Source organism: Salmo salar, chromosome 10, assembly GCF_965601325.2.
Source record: "Salmo salar chromosome 10, fSalSal1, whole genome shotgun sequence".
Lineage (NCBI taxonomy): Eukaryota > Metazoa > Chordata > Actinopteri > Salmoniformes > Salmonidae > Salmo > Salmo salar.
In genome coordinates, this window is record NC_138300.1 from 21,953,705 (window position 1) to 21,973,804 (window position 20,100).

At 42.2% G+C, this 20,100-nt stretch overlaps 1 protein-coding gene and 1 long non-coding RNA gene across 4 annotated transcripts in view; one reads left to right on the forward strand and one right to left on the reverse strand.

The window, feature by feature from the left end:
* Positions 1-20,100, reverse strand: part of LOC106613758 (uncharacterized) — a 48,566-nt gene that overhangs the window by 17,585 nt on the left and 10,881 nt on the right. The window lies entirely within an intron of this gene.
* LOC106613754 (mast cell protease 1A) lies at positions 1,662-18,419 on the forward strand. 3 transcript variants are annotated; one of them, XM_045687477.2, is made up of 5 exons: positions 1,662-1,832; positions 7,503-7,653; positions 7,841-8,009; positions 8,409-8,675; positions 17,853-18,419. In XM_045687477.2, the coding sequence occupies exons 1-5, from the start codon at positions 1,772-1,774 to the stop codon at positions 18,003-18,005; spliced, it is 801 nt and encodes a 266-aa protein (XP_045543433.2). In that variant the 5' UTR covers positions 1,662-1,771; the 3' UTR covers positions 18,006-18,419. The 3 variants fall into 3 exon arrangements, with proteins under 3 accessions (XP_045543433.2, XP_014071805.3, XP_082812933.1); XM_014216330.3 differs by having other exon boundaries at positions 1,663-1,832; positions 7,841-7,982; XM_082956807.1 differs by lacking the exon at positions 1,662-1,832 and adding an exon at positions 6,946-7,392.

Sequence of the window (20,100 nt, forward strand, 5' to 3'; positions counted from 1 at the left end):
TCCTGAGGACAGGGGTTTCCAGTACCTGGTTGACTGGGAGGGTTATGGCCCGGAGGAGAGGTGCTGGGTCCCCGCTAGAGACATCCTGGACCCAGCCCTCATCGTCGACTTCCACCGCCAGCACCCTGGTCAACCAGGTATGCTCCCAGGTAGGATGCCAGGTGGCGCCCCTGGGGGGGGGGGGGGGTGGTACTGTCACACCCTGATCTGTTTCACCTGTCTTTGGGATTGTCTCCACCCCCCTCCAGGGGTTGCCCATCTTCCCCATTATTCCTTGTGTATTTATACCTATGCTCTCTGTTTGTCTGTTGCCAGTTCGTCTTGTTTGTCAAGCCAACCAGTGTTTTTGTGTCAGCTCCTGCTTTTCCTCAGTCTCTCTTTTCTCCTCCTGGTTTTTGACCCTTGCCTTTCCTGACCCTGTACCCACCCGCCTGACCACTCTGCCTGTACCATTGCCCCTGTTGCTGTAATAAACATTGTTACTTCGACACTGTCTGCATCTGGGTGTTACCTTGATACCTGATAGTACGAACTGGCCATGACTGACCCAAGCCAGCTGCGCGACACCATCTCCACCCAGGGAGCCGCCATCGGTAGGCACAAGGAATTACTTCATGGCCTTGTGGAGGGGGTCCAAACGTTGGCTGAACGCCATAACCGGGCGTTGGACAGTTACTGGAGCAATTCTACGTGTTCTCTGGGAGTCCGCCTACCATGGTGGTAACCCCACAGCTCCTCAGCTGCTAGCAGCGCCTCTCACCTGACACTGACAGATTATTTTGATTTAGATAGGTTCCTATTTTGCCCATTTCTCTTCTCTGCCGGGATAAGACATAGATGATGGACAATCTATTCCTAGTATTAACTGAATGTCTGTCTCTTAACTGAATCCTGTTGTGAATGGAGTTTAGCCGTTTTAAATTGTGTACATTGTGAAATAAAATAAGCATATTTTTTTAGGTATCTAGAGTGGCGTGGCCACACAATGTTAACGTCTAGTTGTTCATGGTTGGCACGTAGGCACACAATGGGGTCAAAGAAAGGAGGGCATTAACCAAGACAAATAGCTGATCTAGAATGAAGGAGAAAGCAGACTATGTAATAACCGGGGATAAGCTGGTGGAATTCTCTGACGTTATGTAAAATACTCTCGGTTAATGTTGCACAATGCATTGTAGGAGGGGAGAATCACTGAATGTGGAAAACCAGCACCATGTCGATTCTTTCCACTGGGACGCTGCATAATCTCTTGGATGTAAGACAATAACTTTCAGAAATATTTCTGACTCTCTTGTCCCCTCTGCTGGATATACTACAGTAGCTGAGACACATGGCTGACAAAATGAGTCTACAAGCATTTCTTAACCTAATACATTACAGTGATATTAAACCATGAATACTATCTGGAATTACAAATACTTTAAGAAATTTTTCAAGTGAAAAAGTAGCCCATCTGTTTGATCAAAGAAAGTTAACTAATAGTACAATTATGTAGGAAAATATATTATAATCCTTGGGCTGTTTTCCAGCAAATATTAAGTCACAAGGTGGTAGATGATCTAGGCCTATAAGAGGTGTCAATTGATACTACATAAGGAAAGTTCACACTCTGATAGGTGAGATCCTGTGAAGATAGCAGGTGGTACATCCTGTGAAGAAAGTCATAGAGACACTCAGCACCTCTAAACCCACCAGTCTGAGAAGACAAAAACCCCATCACACTCCCTCTTACACTCTCTCAAACACGTTCTCAGACACGCTCTTTGACAACATGGCTGCCACATCTCTCCTGCTCCTGCTCATCACTCTCCTGCCTGCTCCAGGGCTCACAGGTAAGACCAAACTTCACCTTTGACGTCTACACACTCTTGGGTCAGAGGGCAGCAGAGTGGGACATTTGGCCTTCTATTCTCTGGAACAGCAAAGGGACGCTAGGGACATAGACACACAGAAGGTCTTCTTTCTGGTTTCACAATGAAACCTGACAATTATGGTACAATTAATAATTTAGTTGTATTGTAAAGTATAGTAAACGCACAAATATGGAAAACCCTGTGCCGAAATACAATTGAAAATATTTTTGGTTTCCAGCGAGACAGTCATTAAACAAATTTGAATTGAACTGAAAAGGAGAAGAACCATTGAAATGAAACGTTGAGGGGGTGAACGAGGGGAAGTTCTTGACTTTTGATTCCCTTAAAATCATTCTCAATCTTTATTATGAAATGTAAAGGTGATGTAATGTATGTTATTGATGTTGAATGAGAGATTTTTAAAGCAATAATAATAATAATAATAATAATAAAGTAATAAAGTAAAAACACAATTTTAAAAAGTAAAGAGCAGAATCCAGGCTGTATCACAACCGGCCGTGATTGGGAATCTCATAGGGCGGCGCACAATTGGCCCAGCATCGTCCAGGTTTGGCCGGTGTAGGCCGTCAATGTAAATAAGAATTTGTTCTTAACTGACTTACCTAGTTAACCTTTTATTTAACATTAAAAAATATATACTATACCATTTAAAAGTTTGCGGTCACTTAGAACTGTCCTTGTTTTTGAAAGAAAAGCAATTTTTTTGTCCTTCTAAAATAACATCAAATTGATCAAAAATACAGTGTAGACATTGTTAATGTTGTAAATGACTTTTGATTTCCTTAAAATCATTCTCAATCTTTATTATGAAATGTAAATGTGATGTAATGTATGGTATTGATGTTGAATGAGAGATTTTTAAAGCAATAAAAATAAAGTAATAAAAACACAATTTTCAAAAGTAAAGAGCTGTATCACAACCGGCCGTGATTGGGAGTCTCATAGGGCGGCACACAATTGGCCCAGCATCGTCCAGTTTTGGCCGGTGTAGGCCGTCATTGTAAATAAGAATTTGTTCTTAACTGACTTGCCTAGTTAAATAAAGGTTCAATTTAAAAAATATATACTCTACCGTTCAAAAGTTTGGGGTCACTTAGAACTGTCCTTGTTTTTGAAAGAAAAGCAATTTTTTTGTCCTTTTAAAATAAAATAACATCAAATTGATCAGAAATACAGTGTAGACATTGTTAATGTTGTAAATGACTTTTGATTTCCTTAAAATCATTCTCAATCGCTTTATCAAATGTAAATGTGATAATGTATTGTAGTGATGAATGAGATATTTTTAAAGCAAGAAAAATACAAATAATAATAAGGTAATAAAAATACAATTTTAAAAGTAAAGCGCAGAATCCAGGCTGTATCACAACCGGCCGTGATTGGGAATCTCATAGGGCGGCGCACAATTGGCCCAGCGTCATCCAGGTTTGGCCGGTGTAGGCCGTCATTGTAAATAAGAATTTGTTCTTGCCTAGTTAAATAAAGGTTCAATTTAAAAAATATATACTCTACCGTTCAAAAGTTTGGGGTCACTTAGAACTGTCCTTGTTTTTGAAAGAAAATCTATTTTTTTTGTCCTTTTAAAATAACATCAAATTGATCAGAAATACAGTGTAGACATTGTTAATGTTGTAAATGACAATTTTCACTGGAAACGGCAGATTTGTTATGGAATATCTACAGTTGAAGTCGGAAGTTTACATACACCTTAGCCAAATACATTTAAACTCAGTTTTTCACTATTCCTGGCGTTTAAACCTAGTAAAAATTCCCTGTCTTAGGTCAGTTAGGATCACCACTTTATTTTAAGAATGTGAAATGTCAGAATAATAGTCGAGAGAATGAATTATTTATTTCAGCTTTAATTTCTTTCATCACATTCCCAGTGGGTCAGACGTTTACATACACTCAATTAGTATTTTGTAGCATTGCCTTTAAATTGTTTAACTTGGGTCAAACATTTCGGGTAAATTTCCACAAGCTTCCCACAATAAGTTGGGTGAATTTTGGCCCATTCCTCCTGACAGAGCTGGTGGAACTGAGTCAGATTTCTAGGCCTCCTTGCTCGCACACACTTTTTCAGTTCTGCCCATAAATTTTCTATAGGGTTGAGGTCAGGGCATTGATGGCCACTCCAATACCTTGACTTTGTTGTCCTTAAGCCATTTTGTCAAAACTTTGGAAGTATGCTTGGGGTCATTGTCCATTTGGAAGACCCATTTGCGACCAAGCTATAACTTCCTGACTGATGTCTTGAGATGTTGCATCAATATATCCACATATTTTCTTCCCTCATGATGCCATCTATTTTGTGAAGTGCACCAGTCCCTCCTGTAGCAAAGCACCCCCACAACATGATGCTGCCACCCCCGTGCTTGGGATGGTGTTCCTCGGCTTGCTCGACTTCGGCAATGTCATTTACAAAATAGCCTCCAATACCCTACTCAATAAATTGGATGCAGTCTATCACAGTGCCATCCGTTTTGTCACCAAAGCCCCATACACTACCCACCACTGCGACCTGTACGCTCTCGTTGGCTGGCCCTCGCTTCATACTCGTCGCCAAACCCACTGGCTCCAGGTCATCTACAAGACCCTGCTAGGTAAAGTTCCCCCTTATCTCAGCTTGCTGGTCATCATAGCAACAGCCACCTGTAGCACGCGCTCCAGCAGGTATATCTCTGGTCACCCCCAAAGCCAATTCCTCATTCGGCCGCCTCTCCTTCCAGTTCTCTGCTGACAATGACTGGAACGAACTACAAAAATATCTAAAACTGGAAACACTTATCTCCCTCACTAGCTTTAAGCACCAGTTGTTAGAGCAGCTCACAGATTACTCCACCTGTACATAGCCCATCTATAATTTAGCCCAAACAACTACCCCTTCCCCTACTGTATTTATTTATTTATTTTGCTCATTTGCACCCCATTATTATTCTACTTTGCACTTTCTTCCACTGCAAATCTACCATTCCAGTGTTTTACTTCCTATATTGTATTTACTTCGCGACCATGGCCTTTTTTGCCTTTACCTCCCTTATCTCACCTCATTTGCTCACTTTGTATATAGACTTATTTTTCTACTATATTATTGACTGTATGTTTGTTTTACTCCATGTCTAACTCTGTGTTGTTGTATGTGTCAAACTGCTTGCTTTATCTTGGCCAGGTCGCAATTGTAAATGAGAACTTGTTCTCAATCTGCCTACCTGGTTAAATAAAGGTAAAAAATAAAAAAGAATGAGGTTCCTCGGCTTGCAAGTATCCCCCTTTTTCCTCCAAACATAATGATGGTCATGATGGCCAAACAGTTCTATTTTTGTTTCATCAGACCAGAGGACATTTCTACAAAAAGTACGATCTTTGTCCCCATGTGCAGTTGCAAACCGTAGTCTGGCTTTTTTTATGGTGGTTTTGGAGCAGTGGCTTCTTCCTTGCTGCGTGGCCTTTCAGGTTATGTGGATATAGGACTCGTTTTACTGTCGATATAGATACTTTTGTTCCTGTTTCCTCCAGCATCTTCACAAGGTCCTTTGCTGTTGTTATGGGATTGATTTGCACTTTTTGCACCAAAGTACGTTAATCTCTAGGAGACAGAACGCGTCTCCTTTCTGAGCGGTATGATGGCTGCGTGGTCCCGTGGTGTTTATACTTGCGTACTATTGTTTGTACAGATGAACGTGGTACCTTCAGGCATTTGGAAATTGCTCCCAAGGATGAACCAGACTTGTGGAGGTCTACAATTTTTTACTGAGGTCTTGGCTGATTTCTTTTGATTTTCCCATGATGTCAAGCAAAGAGGCACTGAGTTTGAAGGTAGGCCTTGAAATACATCCACAGGTACACCTCCAATTGACTCAAATGATGTCAATTAGCCTATCAGAAGCTTCTAAAGCATGACATAATTTTCTGGAATTTTCCAAGCTGTTTAAAGGCACAGTCAACTTAGTGTACGTAAACTTCTGACCCACTGGAATTTTGATAGTGAATTATAAGTTAAATAATCTGTCTGTAAACAATTGTTGGAAAAATGACTTGTACAAAAGTAGATGTCCTAACCAACTTGCCAAAACTATAGTTTGTTAACAAGAAATTTGTGGAGTGGTTGAAAAACAAGTTTTAATGACTCCAACCTAAGTGTATGTAAACTTCTGACTTCAACTGCACATAGGCGTACATAGTCCCATTAACAGCAATCATCACTCCTGTGTCCAATGGCACGTTGTGTTAGCTAATCCAAGTTTATCATTTTAAAAGGATAATTGATCATTAGAAAACCCTTTTGCAATTGTTAGCACAGCTGAAAACTGTTGTTCTGATTAAAAAAACAATAAAACTGGCCTTCTTTAGACTAGTTGAGTATCTGGAGCATCAGCATTTGTGGGTTCGATTACAGGCTCAAAATGGGCAGAAACAAAGCACTTTCTTCTGAAACTCGTCAGTCTATTCTTGTTCTGCGAAATGAAGGCTATTCCATGCAAGAAACTGCCAAGAAACTGAAGATCTCATACAACGCTGTGTAGTACTCCCTTCACAGAACAGCGCAAACTGGCTCTAACCAGAATAGAAAGAGGAGTGGGAGGCCCTGGTGCACAAATGAGCAAGAGGACAAGTACATTAGTGTCCAGTTTGAGAAAGAGATGCCTCAAGTCCTCAACTGGCAGCTTCTATAAATGGTACCCGCAAAACACCAGTCTCAACGTCAACAGTTAAGAGGCCAATAAAAATAAAAGATTAAGATGGGCAAAAGAACACAGACACTGTACAGAGGAAGATTGGGAAAAAGTGTTATGGACAGACAAATCTAAGTTTGAGGTGTTTGGATCACAAAGAACATTCGTGAGACGCAGAAAAAATGAAAAGATGCTGGAGGAGTGCTTGACGCCATCTGTCAAGCATGGTGGAGGCAATATGATGGTCTGGGGGTGCTTTGGTGGTGGTAAAGTGTGAGATTTGTACAGGGTAAAAGGGATCTTGAAGAAGGAAGGCTATCACTCCATTTTGCAACGCCAAGCTATACCCTGTGGACAGCGCTTAATTGGAGCCAATTTCCTCCTACAACAGGACAATGACCCAAAGCACAGCTCCAAACTATGAAAGAACTATTTAGGGAAGAAGCAGTCAGCTGATATTCTGTCTATAATGGAGCATAGTCACCGGATCTCAACCCTATTGAGCTGTTGTGGGAGCAGCTTGACCGTATGGTACATAAGAAGTGCCCATCAAGCCAATCCAACTTGTGGGAGGTGCTTCAGGAAGCATGGGGTGAAATCTCTTCGGATTACCTCAACAAATTGACAACTAGAATGCCAAAGGTCTGCAAGGCTGTAATTGCTGCAAATGGAGGATTCTTTGACGAAAGCAAAGTTTGAAAGACACAATTATTATTTAAATTAAAAATCATTATTTATAACCTTGTCAACGTCTTGACTATATTTCCTATTCATTTTGCAACTAATTTCATGGATGTTTTAAAGGAAAACAATGACATTTCTAAGTGACCACAAACTGTTGAATGGTAGTGTAAATATATTTTTTTAAATGTCATGAAAAATAATTAAATATCTTGTATCGACGTGATAGCCTACCACTACCTACGTTTCATTTAGGCAAATCTCTCTCTCCCAGCCTACCAGGACTCTGGCATAGTGAATGGAGCAGAAGCCAGACGCCACTCCAAACCCTACATGGTCTCTGTACAAGCAAAGAAGTCACATATCTGTGGAGGGTTCCTCGTGTCTGAGAGCTTTGTCATGACAGCCGCCCACTGCTACAATTGGTAATTGTGTTTTACTCTTATCCTATTGAACTATTTATGTAAGAAAATTATATCTACATCTTCAACTACTCACACCTAAAAGTCATAATTCTGTGGTATCTGTTAAAAATGGCAGACTTTTTTTATGCTGTAGAATGTTCTGTGTGCTTTGCTGCTCAGTAAGTATACTGTGGTTTCCTTTTCACAGGGCTGTGAATCTGACGGTTGTGGTTGGTGCTCATGACATTACAAGACAGGAAAGTTCTTCTTACAGGATTGATGTGAAATTTTACCACATACATCCTGGTTACAATGCTAAGACATTGGAGAATGACATCATGCTGTTGCAGGTACATGACAGAGGAAGTATGCACAATGTGAGAATGTCTCTTAGCTTAGCACCCCATTCCCCAAATAATAAATGCCAAATGTACTGTTATAAATAACATATCTACATGTATTAACATTTCTTTTTTTTTTCAAACGAGGTGTGATTTACATCTACATTTTAGTCATTTAGCAGATGCTCTTATGCAGACTAACTTACAATATTGAGTGCAAACATCTTCATTTTGTTTGTACTGGTCCTCCGTGGGAATCGAACCCACAACTTTGGCAACTTGCAAGCACCATGCTCAACCAACTGAGCCACACAAGACCCATAGTCATGAATGAAAACCTTTGACTATGTGCGTACATAGTGGCCTATTGATGTTGCATAATATATCCTATAGCTTATTAGAAAATCTAACTACAGTCATGTGCTCTAACTGTAGCTTGTCAAAACGACCCCGAAGAGCAAAGCTGTGCAGCAGATTCCTCTCCCTAAGAAAGACCAGGACATCAAGGCCAAATCCTTGTGTACCGTGGCAGGGTGGGGTGCCACAGAAACAGGGGGCACTGCAAACCCACGCCTTCTGGAGGTGAATGTCACCGTTGTAGACAGAAGTTCCTGCCAGAGATCTTGGGGGAACACTGCCACCATAACCCAGTCTCTGATATGTGCCGGAGGTACTGCTGCTGATTATAAGGGCGTTTGCCAGGTATGGTCATAGAATGTAGTTAAAGGGCAACTACACCACTTTTAAACCTCATTTTCATTATCACCAGCACAATACCAGTGTGAACATGGCGCATTTCAACACTGTAGAAAAAATCAGAAGTTAAAAAGTTCTACCCAATGACAACATAAAAAATGTAAAAATTTTCAGTCACTATGTGATTTGTGGTGACATGGGGAGGAAGGAAATACCCTCCCTTGGCCTAGAAACTAATTGCAGGTCTTGAAAATAATTTTAACCACAGATCCTACAAATGCGTTTTCACACATGAACAGATTATTTAAAACGCTACATCCACAAATGTTTTCACATTTGCGTTTTTTTCCATCAGAAATGATTGCTTATGGGTACCTTCATGTGTGTAAAATATTTATATTCACGTTCAGAGTCCACCTGTGGTAAATTCAATTGATTGGACATGATTTGGAAAGGCACACACCTGTCTATATAAGGTCCCACACTTGACAGTGCATGTCAGGGCAAAAACCAAGCCATGAGGACGAATGAATTGTCCGTAGAGCTGCGAGACAGGATTGTGTCAAGGCACAGATCTGGGGAAGGGTGCCAAAAAATGTATGCAGCACAGTGGTCTCCATCATTCTTAAATGGAAGAAGTTTGAAACCACCAAGACTCTTCCTAGAGCTGGCCACCGAGCCAAACTGAGCAATTGGGGGAGAAGGGCCTTGGTCAGGGAGGAGACCAAGAACCTGATGGTCACTCTGACAGAGCTCTAGAGTTCCTTTGTTGAAATGGGAGAACCTTCCAGAAGGACAACCATGTCTGCAGCACTTCACCAATCAGGCTTTTATGGAAGAGTGGCCACTCCTCAGTAAAAGGCGCATGACAGCCTGCTTGGAGTTTGTCAAAAGGCACATAAAGGACTCTCAGATTATGAGAAACAAGATTATATTGTCTGATGAAACCAAGAATGCCAAGAGTCACTTCTGGAGGAAACCTGGCACCATCCCAAGGTGAAGCATGGTGTTGGCAGCATTATGCTGTGGGGATGTTTTTCAGCGACAGGGACTGGGAAACGAGTCAGGATTGAGGCAAAGATGAACGGAGCAAAGTACAGAGAGATCCTTGATGAAAACCTGCTCCAGAATGCTCAGGAACTCAGACTGGGGGCGAAGGTTCATGATCGAACATCTCTGGAGAGACCTGAAAATAGCTGTGCAAATCAAAAACTTTATTTGCCACATGCTCTGAATACAACAAGTGTAGACTTTAACGTGAAATGCTTACTTAGAAGCCCTTAACCAACAGTGCAGTTCAAGAAGAAGAAAATATTTACCAAGTAGGGTAAAATAAAAAAGTAACACAATAACGAGGTTATATACAGGGGGCACTGGTACCGAGTCAGTGTGCAGGGGTACAGGCTAGTTGAGGTAATCTGTACATGTAGGTGGGGACGAAGTGACAATGCATAGGTAACAAACAAACAGGGAGTAGCAGCAGTGTACAAGAGAGGGGGGGTTAATTTTTATTAATTGTTCAGCAGTCTAATGGCTTAGGGGTAGAAGCTGTTGAGGAGCCTTTTGGTCCTAGACTTGTGGTAGCAGAGAAAACAGTCTATAACTTTGGTGACTGGAGTCTCTGACAATTTTATGGGCTTTCCTCTGACACCGCCTATTATATAGGTACCGTATGGCAGGAAGCTTGGCCCCAGTGATGTACTGGGCCATTTGCACTACCCTCTGTAGTGCCTTGCGGTCGGAGGCCGAGCAGTTGCCATACCAGGCAGCGATGCAACCAGTCAGGAAGATCTCGATGGTGCAGCTGTAGAACAATTTGAGGATCTTTAAAAAAATTAAAATAAATATTTCACCTTTATTTAACCAGGTAGGCAAGTTGAGAACAAGTTCTCATTTACAATTGCGACCTGGCCAAGACAAAGCAAAGCAGTTCGACACATACAATAACACATAGTTACACATGGAGTAAAACAAACATACAGTCAATAATACAGTAGAAAAATAAGTCTATATACAATGTGAGCAAATGAGGTGAGATAAGGGAGGTAAAGGCAAAAAAGGCCATGGTGGCAAAGTAAATACAATATAACAAGTAAAACACTGGAATGGTAGATTTGTAGTGGAAGAAAGTGCAAAGTAGAAATAGAAATAATGGGGTGCAAAGGAGCAAAATAAATAAATAAATACAGTAGGGGAAGAGGTAGTTGTTTGGGCTAAATTATAGATGGGCTATGTACAGGTGCAGTGATCTGTGAGCTGCTCTGACAGTTGGTGCTTAAAGCTAGTGAGGGAGATAAGTGTTTCCAGTTTCAGAGATTTTTGTAGTTCGTTCCAGTCATTGGCAGCAGAGAACTGGAAGGAGAGACGGCCAAAGGAGGAATTGGCTTTGGGGGTGACCAGAGAGATATTCCTGCTGGAGCGCGTGCTACAGGTGGGTGCTGCTACGGTGACCAGTGAGCTGAGATAAGGGGGGACTTAACCTAGCAGGGTCTTGTAGATGACCTGGAGCCAGTGGGTTTGGCGATGAGTATGAAGCGAGGGCCAGCTAACGAGAGCGTACAGGTCGCATTGGTGGGTAGTATATGGGGCTATGGTGACAAAACAGATGGCACTGTGATAGACTGCATCCAGTTTATTGAGTAGGGTATTGGAGGCTATTTTGTAAATGACATCGCCGAAGTCGAGGATCGGTAGGATGGTCAGTTTTACGAGGGTATGTTTGGCAGCATGAGTGAAGGATTCTTTGTTGCGAAATAGGAAGCCAATTCTAGATTTAACTTTGGATTGGAGATGTTTGATGTGAGTCTGGAAGGAGAGCTTACAGTCTAACCAGACACCTAGGTATTTGTAGTTGTCCACATATTCTATGTAAGAAGCATCCAGAGTAGTGATGCTGGACAGGCGGCCAGGTGCGGGCAGCGATCGGTTGAAGAGTTTAGTGCATTTAGTTTTACTTGTATTTAAGAGCAGTTGGAGGCCACAGAAGGAGAGTTGTATGGCATTGAAGCTCGTCTGGAGGGTTGTTAACACAGTGTCCAAAGAAGGGCCAGAAGTATACAGAATGGTGTCGTCTGCGTAGAGGTGGATCAGAGACTCACCAGCAGCAAGAGCGACATCATTGATGTATACAGAGAAAAGAGTTGGCCCAAGAATTGAACCCTGTGGCACCCCCATAGAGACTGCCAGAGGCCCGGACAACAGGCCCTCCGATTTGACACATTGAACTCTATCAGAGAAGTAGTTGGTGAACCAGGCGAGGCAATCATTTGAGAACCCAAGGCTATTGAGTCTGCCGATGAGGATGTTGTGATTGACAGAGTCGAAAGCCTTGGCCAGGTCAATGAATACGGCAGCACAGTATTGTTTCTTATCGATGGCGGTTACGATATCGTTTAGGACCTTGAGCATGGCTGAGGTGCACCCATGACCAGCTCTGAAACCAGATTGCATAGCGGAGAAGGTGCGGTGGGATTCGAAATGGTCGGTAATTTGTTTGTTGACTTGGCTTTCGAAGACCTTAGAAAGGCAGGGTAGGATAGATATAGGTCTGTAGCAGTTTGGGTCAAGAGTGTCCCCTCCTTTGAAGAGGGGGATGACAGCAGCTGCTTTCCAATCTTTTGGAATCTCAGACGACACGAAAGAGAGGTTGAACAGGCTAGTAATAGGGGTTGCAACAATTTCGGCAGATCATTTTAGAAAGAAAGGGTCCAGATTGTCTAGCCCGGCTGATTTGTAGGGGTCCAGATTTTGCAGCTCTTTCAGAACATCAGCTGACTGGATTTGGGAGAAGGAGAAATGGGGAAGGCTTGGGCGAGTAGCTGTGGGGGGTGCAGTGCTGTTGACCGCGGTAGGGGTAGCCAGGTGGAAAGCATGGCCAGCCGTAGAAAAATGCTTATTGAAATTCTCAATTATAGTGGATTTATCAGAGGTGACAGAGTTTCCTATTCTCAGTGCTGTGGGCAGCTGGGAGGAGGTGTTCTTATTCTCCATGGACTTTACAGTGTCCTAGAACCTTTTTGAATTTGTGTTGCAGGAAGCAAATTTCTGCTTGAAAAAGCTAGCCTTGGCTTTTCTAACTGCCTGTGTATATTGGTTTCTAACTTCCCTGAAAAGTTGCATATCACGGGGGCTGTTCGATGCTAATGCAGAACGCCACAGAATGTTTTTGTGTTGGTTCAGGGCAGTCAGGTCTGGAGAGAACCAAGGGCTATATCTGTTCCTGGTTCAACATTTCTTGAATGGGGCATGCTTATTTAAGATGGTGAGAAAGGCATTTAAAAAAAATAACCAGGCATCCTCTACTGATGGGATGAGGTCAATATCCTTCCAGGATACCCGGGCCAGGTCGATTAGAAAGGCTTGCACGCTGAAATGTTTCAGGGAGCGTTTGACAGTGATGAGTGGAGGTCGTTTGACCGCGGACCCATTACGGATGCAGGCAATGAGGCAGTGATCGCTGAGATCTTGGTTGAAAACAGCAGAGGTGTATTTAGAGGGCAAGTTGGTTAGGATGATATCTATGAGGGTGCCCGTGTTTGCGGCTTTGGTGTGGTACCTGGTAGGTTCATTGATAATTTGTGTGAGATTGAGGGCATCAAGCTTAGATTGTAGGATAGCTGGGGTGTTAAGCACGTCACAATTTAGGTCACCTAGCAGCACGAGCTCTGAAGATAGATGGGGGGCAATCAGTTCACATATGGTGTCCAGAGCACAGCTGGGGCCAGAGGGTGGTCTATAGCAGACGGCAATGGTGAGAGACTTGTTTTTAGAGAGATGGATTTTTAAAAGTAGAAGTTCAAATTGTTTGGGTACAGACCTGGATAGTAGGACATAAATCTGCAGGCTATCTCTGCAGTAGATTGCAACACCGCCCCCTTTGGCCGTTCTATCTTGTCTGAAAATGTTGTAGTTAGGGATGAAGATTTCAGAGTTTTTGGTGGACTTCCTAAGCCAGGATTCAGACACGGCTAGGACATCCGGGTTGGCAGACTGTGCTAAAGCAGTGAATAAAACAAACTTAGGGAGAAGGCTTCTAATGTTAACATGCATGAAACCAAGGCTATTATGGTTACAGAAGTCATCAAAAGAGAGCGCCTGGGGAATAGGAGTGGAGCTAGGCACTGCAGGGCCTGGATTCACCCCTACATCACCAGAGGAACAGAGGAGGAGTAGAATAAGGGTACGGCTAAAAGCTATGAGAATTTGTCGTCTATGACGTCCAGAATAGAGAGTAAAAGGAGCAGGTTTCTGGGGTCGATAGAATAGCTTCAAGGTATAATGTACAGACAAAGGTATGGTAGGATGTGAATACAGTGGAGGTAAACCTAGGCATTGAGAGATATTGTCTCTAGAAACATCATTGAAACCAGAAGATATCATAGCATGTGTGGGTGGTGGAACTGAAAGGTTTGATAAGGTATAATGAGCAGGGCTAGAGGCTCTACAGTGAAATAAGCCAATAAACACTAACCAGAACAGCAATGGACAAGGCATATTGACATTAAGGAGAGGCATGCTTAGCCGAGTGATCATAAGGGTTCCGTGAGATTCAGACAGCTAGCAGGGCCATAGGTAGTAAGCTGGCAGAAGATGGAGGGAGGTCTGTTTTTAGCCACCTCGTGCGTTTCCGTCTGTAGATTAGTGGGGTTCCGTATGGTAGGGGGGGACCAGTCCAATTGGCAAAATAGTTAGTTATAGAGGCCCAAGAAAATTGTCCGATAGACCTATTCAGATAGCAGCCGATAAGACAGCTAACGATTAGCAGGCTGCAGATGGGCGTTCAGGTTGTCGCGATGGAGGGGCCAGTTGGATAACTCCCTCGGGCAGATAACGTCGGTAGTCCAGTCGTGAAGGCCCGATGGGGCTCCGCATCGGCAGTAAAACGGGTCCGGATAGGTGATTGTAGCCCAGGAGTGGCTGATGGAACTATTCAGCTAGCTGCAAGATCCAGGTGTAAATGTCCAGATCCTGCGGTAGAAATCCGGGGATATGGAGAGAAAATAGGTCCGGTATGCTCTGGTCTGAGTCGCGCTGTACAAAACTGCCGATAGCTTTTCGAGTTAAGGGATAGCTGATGACCGCCAACCGTGGCTAGCTGAACTCCAACGTTAGCCAGTAAACTGGCCAACCTCTGGCTAACCTCTGGCTAGCTTCTGTTGAGGATTTCAGATTTCAGATTTGAGGTAAATAATACTTTTTTTTTTTAAATTGGTGAGGTGGGTTGCAGAAGAGTGTTTTGAGGTTGAGTTTTTAGAAAAAAAATATATAAAAAGATATGCGAAGAAAAGATGTAAATATATATATATATTACACATGGGACACAACAAGCCGAAGGACAAAGATGTCTGACTGCTACGCCATCTTGGATTGGAAAAAAGCTGAGGACCCATGCCAAATCTTTTCAGTCTCCTGAGGGGGAATAGGTTTTGTCGTGCCCTCTTCACAACTGTCTTGTTGTGCTTGGACCATGATAGATCGTTGGTGATGTGGACACCAAGGAACTTGAAACTCTCGACCCGCTCCACTACAGCCCCATCGATGTTAATGGGGGCCTGTACGGCCTGCCTTTTCATGTAGTCCACGATCAGCTCCTTTGTCTTGCTCACATTGAGGGAGAGGTTGTTGTCCTAGCACCACACTGCCAGTTCTCTGACCTCCTCCCTATAGGCCGTCTCATCGTTGTCGGTGATCAGGCCTACCACTGGTGTGTCGTCAGCAAACTTAATGATGGTGTTGTAGTTGTGTTTGGCCACGCAGTCGTGGGTGAACAGGGAATACAGGAGGGGACTAAGTACACACCCCTGAGGGGCCCCAGTGTTAAAAATCAGTGTGGCAGACGTATTGTTGCCTACTCTTACCACATGGGGGCGGCCCGTCAGGAAGTCCAGGATCCAGTTGCAGAGGGAGGTGTTTAGTCCCAGAGTCCTTAGCTTAGTGATGAGCTTTGTGGGCACTATGGTGTTGAACGCTGAGCTGTAGTCGATGAAAAGCATTCTCAGATACAGTTGAAGTCGGAGGTTTACATACACCTTAGCCAAATACATTTAAACTCAGTTTTTCAATATTCCTGACATTTAATCCTAGTAAAAATCCCCTGTCTTAGGTCAGTTAGGATCACCAATTTATTTTAAGAATGCGGAATTTCAGAATAATAGTAGAGAGAATGATTTATTTATGTTTTTATTTCTTTCATCCCTTTCCCAGTGGGTCAGAAGTTTACATACACTCAATTAGTATTTGGTAGCATTGCCTTTAAATTGTTTAACTTGAGTCAAACGTTTCGGGTAGCCTCCTACAAGCTTCCCACAATAAGTTGGGTGAATTTTGGCCCATTCCTCCTGACAGAGCTGGTGTAACTGAGTCAGGTTTGTAGGCCTCCTTGCTCGCACATGCTTTTTCAGTTCTGCCTACAAATGCTCAATAGGATTGAGGTCAGGGTTTTGTGAAGGCAACTCCAATACCTTGACTTTGTTGTCCTTAAGCCATTTTGCCACAACTTTGGAAGTATGCTTGGGGTCATTGTCCATTTGGAAGACCCATTTGCGACCAAGCTTTAACTTCCTGACTGATGTCTTGAGATGTTGCTTCAATATATCCACATTTCACTTCCTCATGATGCCATCTATTTTGTGAAGTGCACCAATCCCTCCTGCAGCAAAGCAGCCCCACAACATGATGCTGCCACCCCCACGCTTCACAGTTGGGATGGTGTTCTTCGACTTGCAAGCCTCCCCCTTTTTCCTCCAAACATAACAATGGTCATTATGGCCAAACAGTTCTATTTTTGTTTCATCAGACCAGAGGACATTTCTACAAAAAGTATGATCTTTGTCCCCATGTGCGGTTGCAAACCGTAGTCTGGATTTTTATGGCGGTTTTGGAGCAGTGGCTTCTTCCTTGCTGAGCAGCCTTTCAGCTTGTGTCGATATAGGACGCGTTTTACTGTGGATATAGATACTTTTGTACCTGTTTCCTCCAGCATCTTCACAAGGTCCTTTGCTGTTGTTCTGGGATTGATTTGCACTTTTTGCACCAAAGTACGTTCATCTCTAGGAGACAGAACGCGTCTCCTTCCTGAGCGGTATGACGGCTGTGTGGTCCCATGGTGTTTATACTTGCGTACTATTGTTTGTACAGGAAATTGCTCCCAAGGATGAACCAGACTCATGGAGGTCTTGGCTGATTTCTTTTGATTTTCCCATGATGTCAAGCAAAGAGGCACTGAGTTTGAAGGTAGGCCTTGAAATACATCCACCGGTACAACTCCAATTGACTCAAATGATGTCAATTAGCCTATCAGAAGCTTCTAAAGCCATGACATCATTTTCTGGAATTTTCCAAGCTGTTTAAAGGCACAGTCAACTTAGTGTATGTAAACTTCTGAACCACTGGTGCACTCGTGCATGCTACAGTGTTGCTTGCCTGGAAGCGAGCATAAAGTATCTGGGTTTCCCTTTGTAGTCTGTAATAGTTTAAGCTATGATAGCTAATTTACTCTTAAAATATTTGCAGCAACGCTCCCCATCCAACCTGACAGAGCTTGAGAGGATTTGCCGAGAAGAATGGGAGAAACTCCCCAAATAGAGGTGTGCCAAGTTTGTAGCGTCATACCCAAGAAGACTCGATGCTGTAATCGCTGCCAAAGCTGCTTCAAGAAAGTACTGAGTAAAGGGTCTGAATACTTATGTAAATATTATTTAATTTTGTAATTTTTGATAAATTAGTAAAAATGTCAAACCTTTTTGCTTTGTCATTATGGAATATTGTTTGTGGATTGATGAGGGAAAAAAACTATTTTAAATCAGTTTTACAATAAGGTTGTAACGTAACAAAATGTGGAAAAAGTCATGGGGTCTGAATACTTTCCCAAGGCACTGTATGACTGTCATTGAACAACCCCATGCATTGATTAGATAGTGAAACAACACAACAATCTCTTTGATAATTTCTTTAAACAATAAAAGCTAATTTACCAACATTTCTGAAATTGGATATGCAGAGTTTTGGAATGAAACTCTTCATATTTAAACACTGGTTTGGTGCTGGAGATAATGAATATGAGGTTGAAAAGTGATGGAATTGCCCTTTAATTCTGATAATGGATTAATTATAAAGAAGTGATTTGCTTTGCAAATGTAGAATAAGTTTGTTTTTTTCTCTCCATTGTTTCAACTATCATTGCAGGGAGATTCAGGAGGTCCTCTGGTGTGTAAGGGGACAGCAGTAGGAGTTGTGTCATTCAACCAGCAAGGAAACTGCAATGAGCCACGGAAGCCCAACGTCTACACCAAAATATCCAAGTATCTTTCCTGGATCAAGTCTATCATTAAGTACTAAGGAATGAGACATTAATTGAGTGACTAATAAATATATATCATTGTATCAAACAAAGCCTGTCCGTTCTTCAATGAGCTCTGTACCGTGTCTGTGTGTGTGTGTGTGCGTGTGTGTGTATGCTCGAGTAGGATAGAGTGTATATGCATGCACGTGTATGTTTGTATTTTAGTTGATTTCCAGTAACAGCCTCAAGTCATTTGTATTTGGATTACTGTTACAGTGCTATTTGGAGTGTTAATTGGATTAATTCTGACATTTATTGATTTGTTGTGTTTTTATTTTATTCAATTTGTGTACTTGTTTGACATTTTATTGTATTGTTAGGAGCTAGTAACATAAGCATTTCGCTGCACGCGCTATAACATCTGCTAAACTGACCAATAAACGTTCATTTGATTTGAGTATACATCTTCAGACAGCTAGCGCTTCTCGTATCTTCAGCTGTCATCAACAAACACCACCACACATGGAAACTTGTAGTCAAGACAGAGTAGCTCGTTTCATGAAGCTGTCACAATGCTTTGAAACCACAACAGCTTCTGTTTTCAGACCAGAGGACATGGTGATCACTGTGGTGTCTGTCTACAGAAAGTATTCACACCCCTTGACTTATTTCACATTTTGTTGTGTTACAGCCTGAATTCAAAATGGATTGAATAGATTTTGTTTCCTCACCCATCTACACACAATATCCCATAATCCCAAAGGGCAAACATGTTTTAGAAATGTGTATTGAAAATGAAATACAGAAATATCTAATTTACATAAGTATTCACACCCCTGAGTCAATAGTTTGTAGAAGCACCTTTAGAGACCCAGAAAAACTCCAAGAGGTTTCCACACCTGGAATGTGCAACATTTGCCCATTATTCTTTTCAAAATTCTTCAAGCTCTGTCAAATTGGTTGTTGATCATTGCTAGACAACCATTTTCAGGTCTTGCTAAGATTTTAAAGTAGATTTAAGTCAAAACTGTAGCTCGGCCACATTCACTGTCTTCTTGGTAACTCCAGTGTAGATTTGACCTTGTGTTAGGTTATATTCCTCCTGAAAGGTGATTAATTTCCCAGTGTCTGGTGGAAAGTTGACTGAACCAGGTTTTCGTCTAAGATTTAGTATTCAGGACAGAAAGTGAATTGCTTTGCCACATTTTTTGCGTATTACTTTAGTGCCAAACAAAGTATTTGTGTTTAGTGCCAGATCAGAGGCAGTAGGGAAGACCTGGAATGTTCTTGATAAGTGTGTGAATTGGACCATTTTCCTGTCCTGCTAAGCATTTGAAATGTAACAAGTACTTCGGGGAGTCAGGGAAAATGTATGGAGTAAAATGTACACTACATTTAGGAATGTAGTGAAGTAAAAGTTGTCAAAAATATAAATAGTAAAGTACAGATACACCCCCAAACAGGTTAAATTTCAATGACCACAACACAACCTCCTTTTAAACTAACATTACATTTTAAAATGTGATTTACTGTTGTTTCTACAGTGACTAGAAAGGTATGGCCCTTTCGTAGTACACATGTTGTTCTGAATAGGTGCACTGTGTAGGCCTATCTCAACTAGTTTTTAATTGTAAGAAGATATGCCCCCCCTCTTCCTCTAGTGCAGGACCACTGAGAGTGGCAAGGTCTTATGACTGTCACTGTGTCTTTCAAAGCATCAAGAATGTCGTCAGCCTTTGTAAACCACCGGTTGTTCATAGTTGGCATGGTAACACAGGAGAGCATCGACCAGAAGACAAGGCTCTTGCATGAGGGAGAGGGAGATGAGTTGACCTATATGAGGTAAATGCAGCACTGCATGCAACTATGAGTGTTCATACACTCTAAATTACCACCAGCCAATCATATACAAATAGTATAAGGTCATCAACACGACAACAAGGAGGATTGGCAACATTAAAGTGACACTAATAATCAGTGTGTCACATATAAGGTCCCCGAGATAACCCTCCACCTATTCATATGCAGAAGGGCCGACAGAGTTATGGTAAATGCAGAAAACACGTACCTTGGCTTTACAGGAAAACCATACAAGGATCGATAGAAACATCATAGATAGTCATCATAGAAGTGAAACCACAGCTGTCCTCA

Bases quoted from the DNA above. Each gene is read 5' to 3' on its own strand.
- LOC106613754 (XM_045687477.2), top strand. From the start codon at position 1,772: ATGGCTGCCACATCTCTCCTGCTCCTGCTCATCACTCTCCTGCCTGCT. The intron at 1,833-7,502 runs GTAAGACCAAAC...TCTCTCTCCCAG, and splicing joins GCCTGCTCCAGGGCTCACAG to CCTACCAGGACTCTGGCATA. The intron at 8,010-8,408 runs GTGAGAATGTCT...CTCTAACTGTAG, and splicing joins ACAGAGGAAGTATGCACAAT to CTTGTCAAAACGACCCCGAA.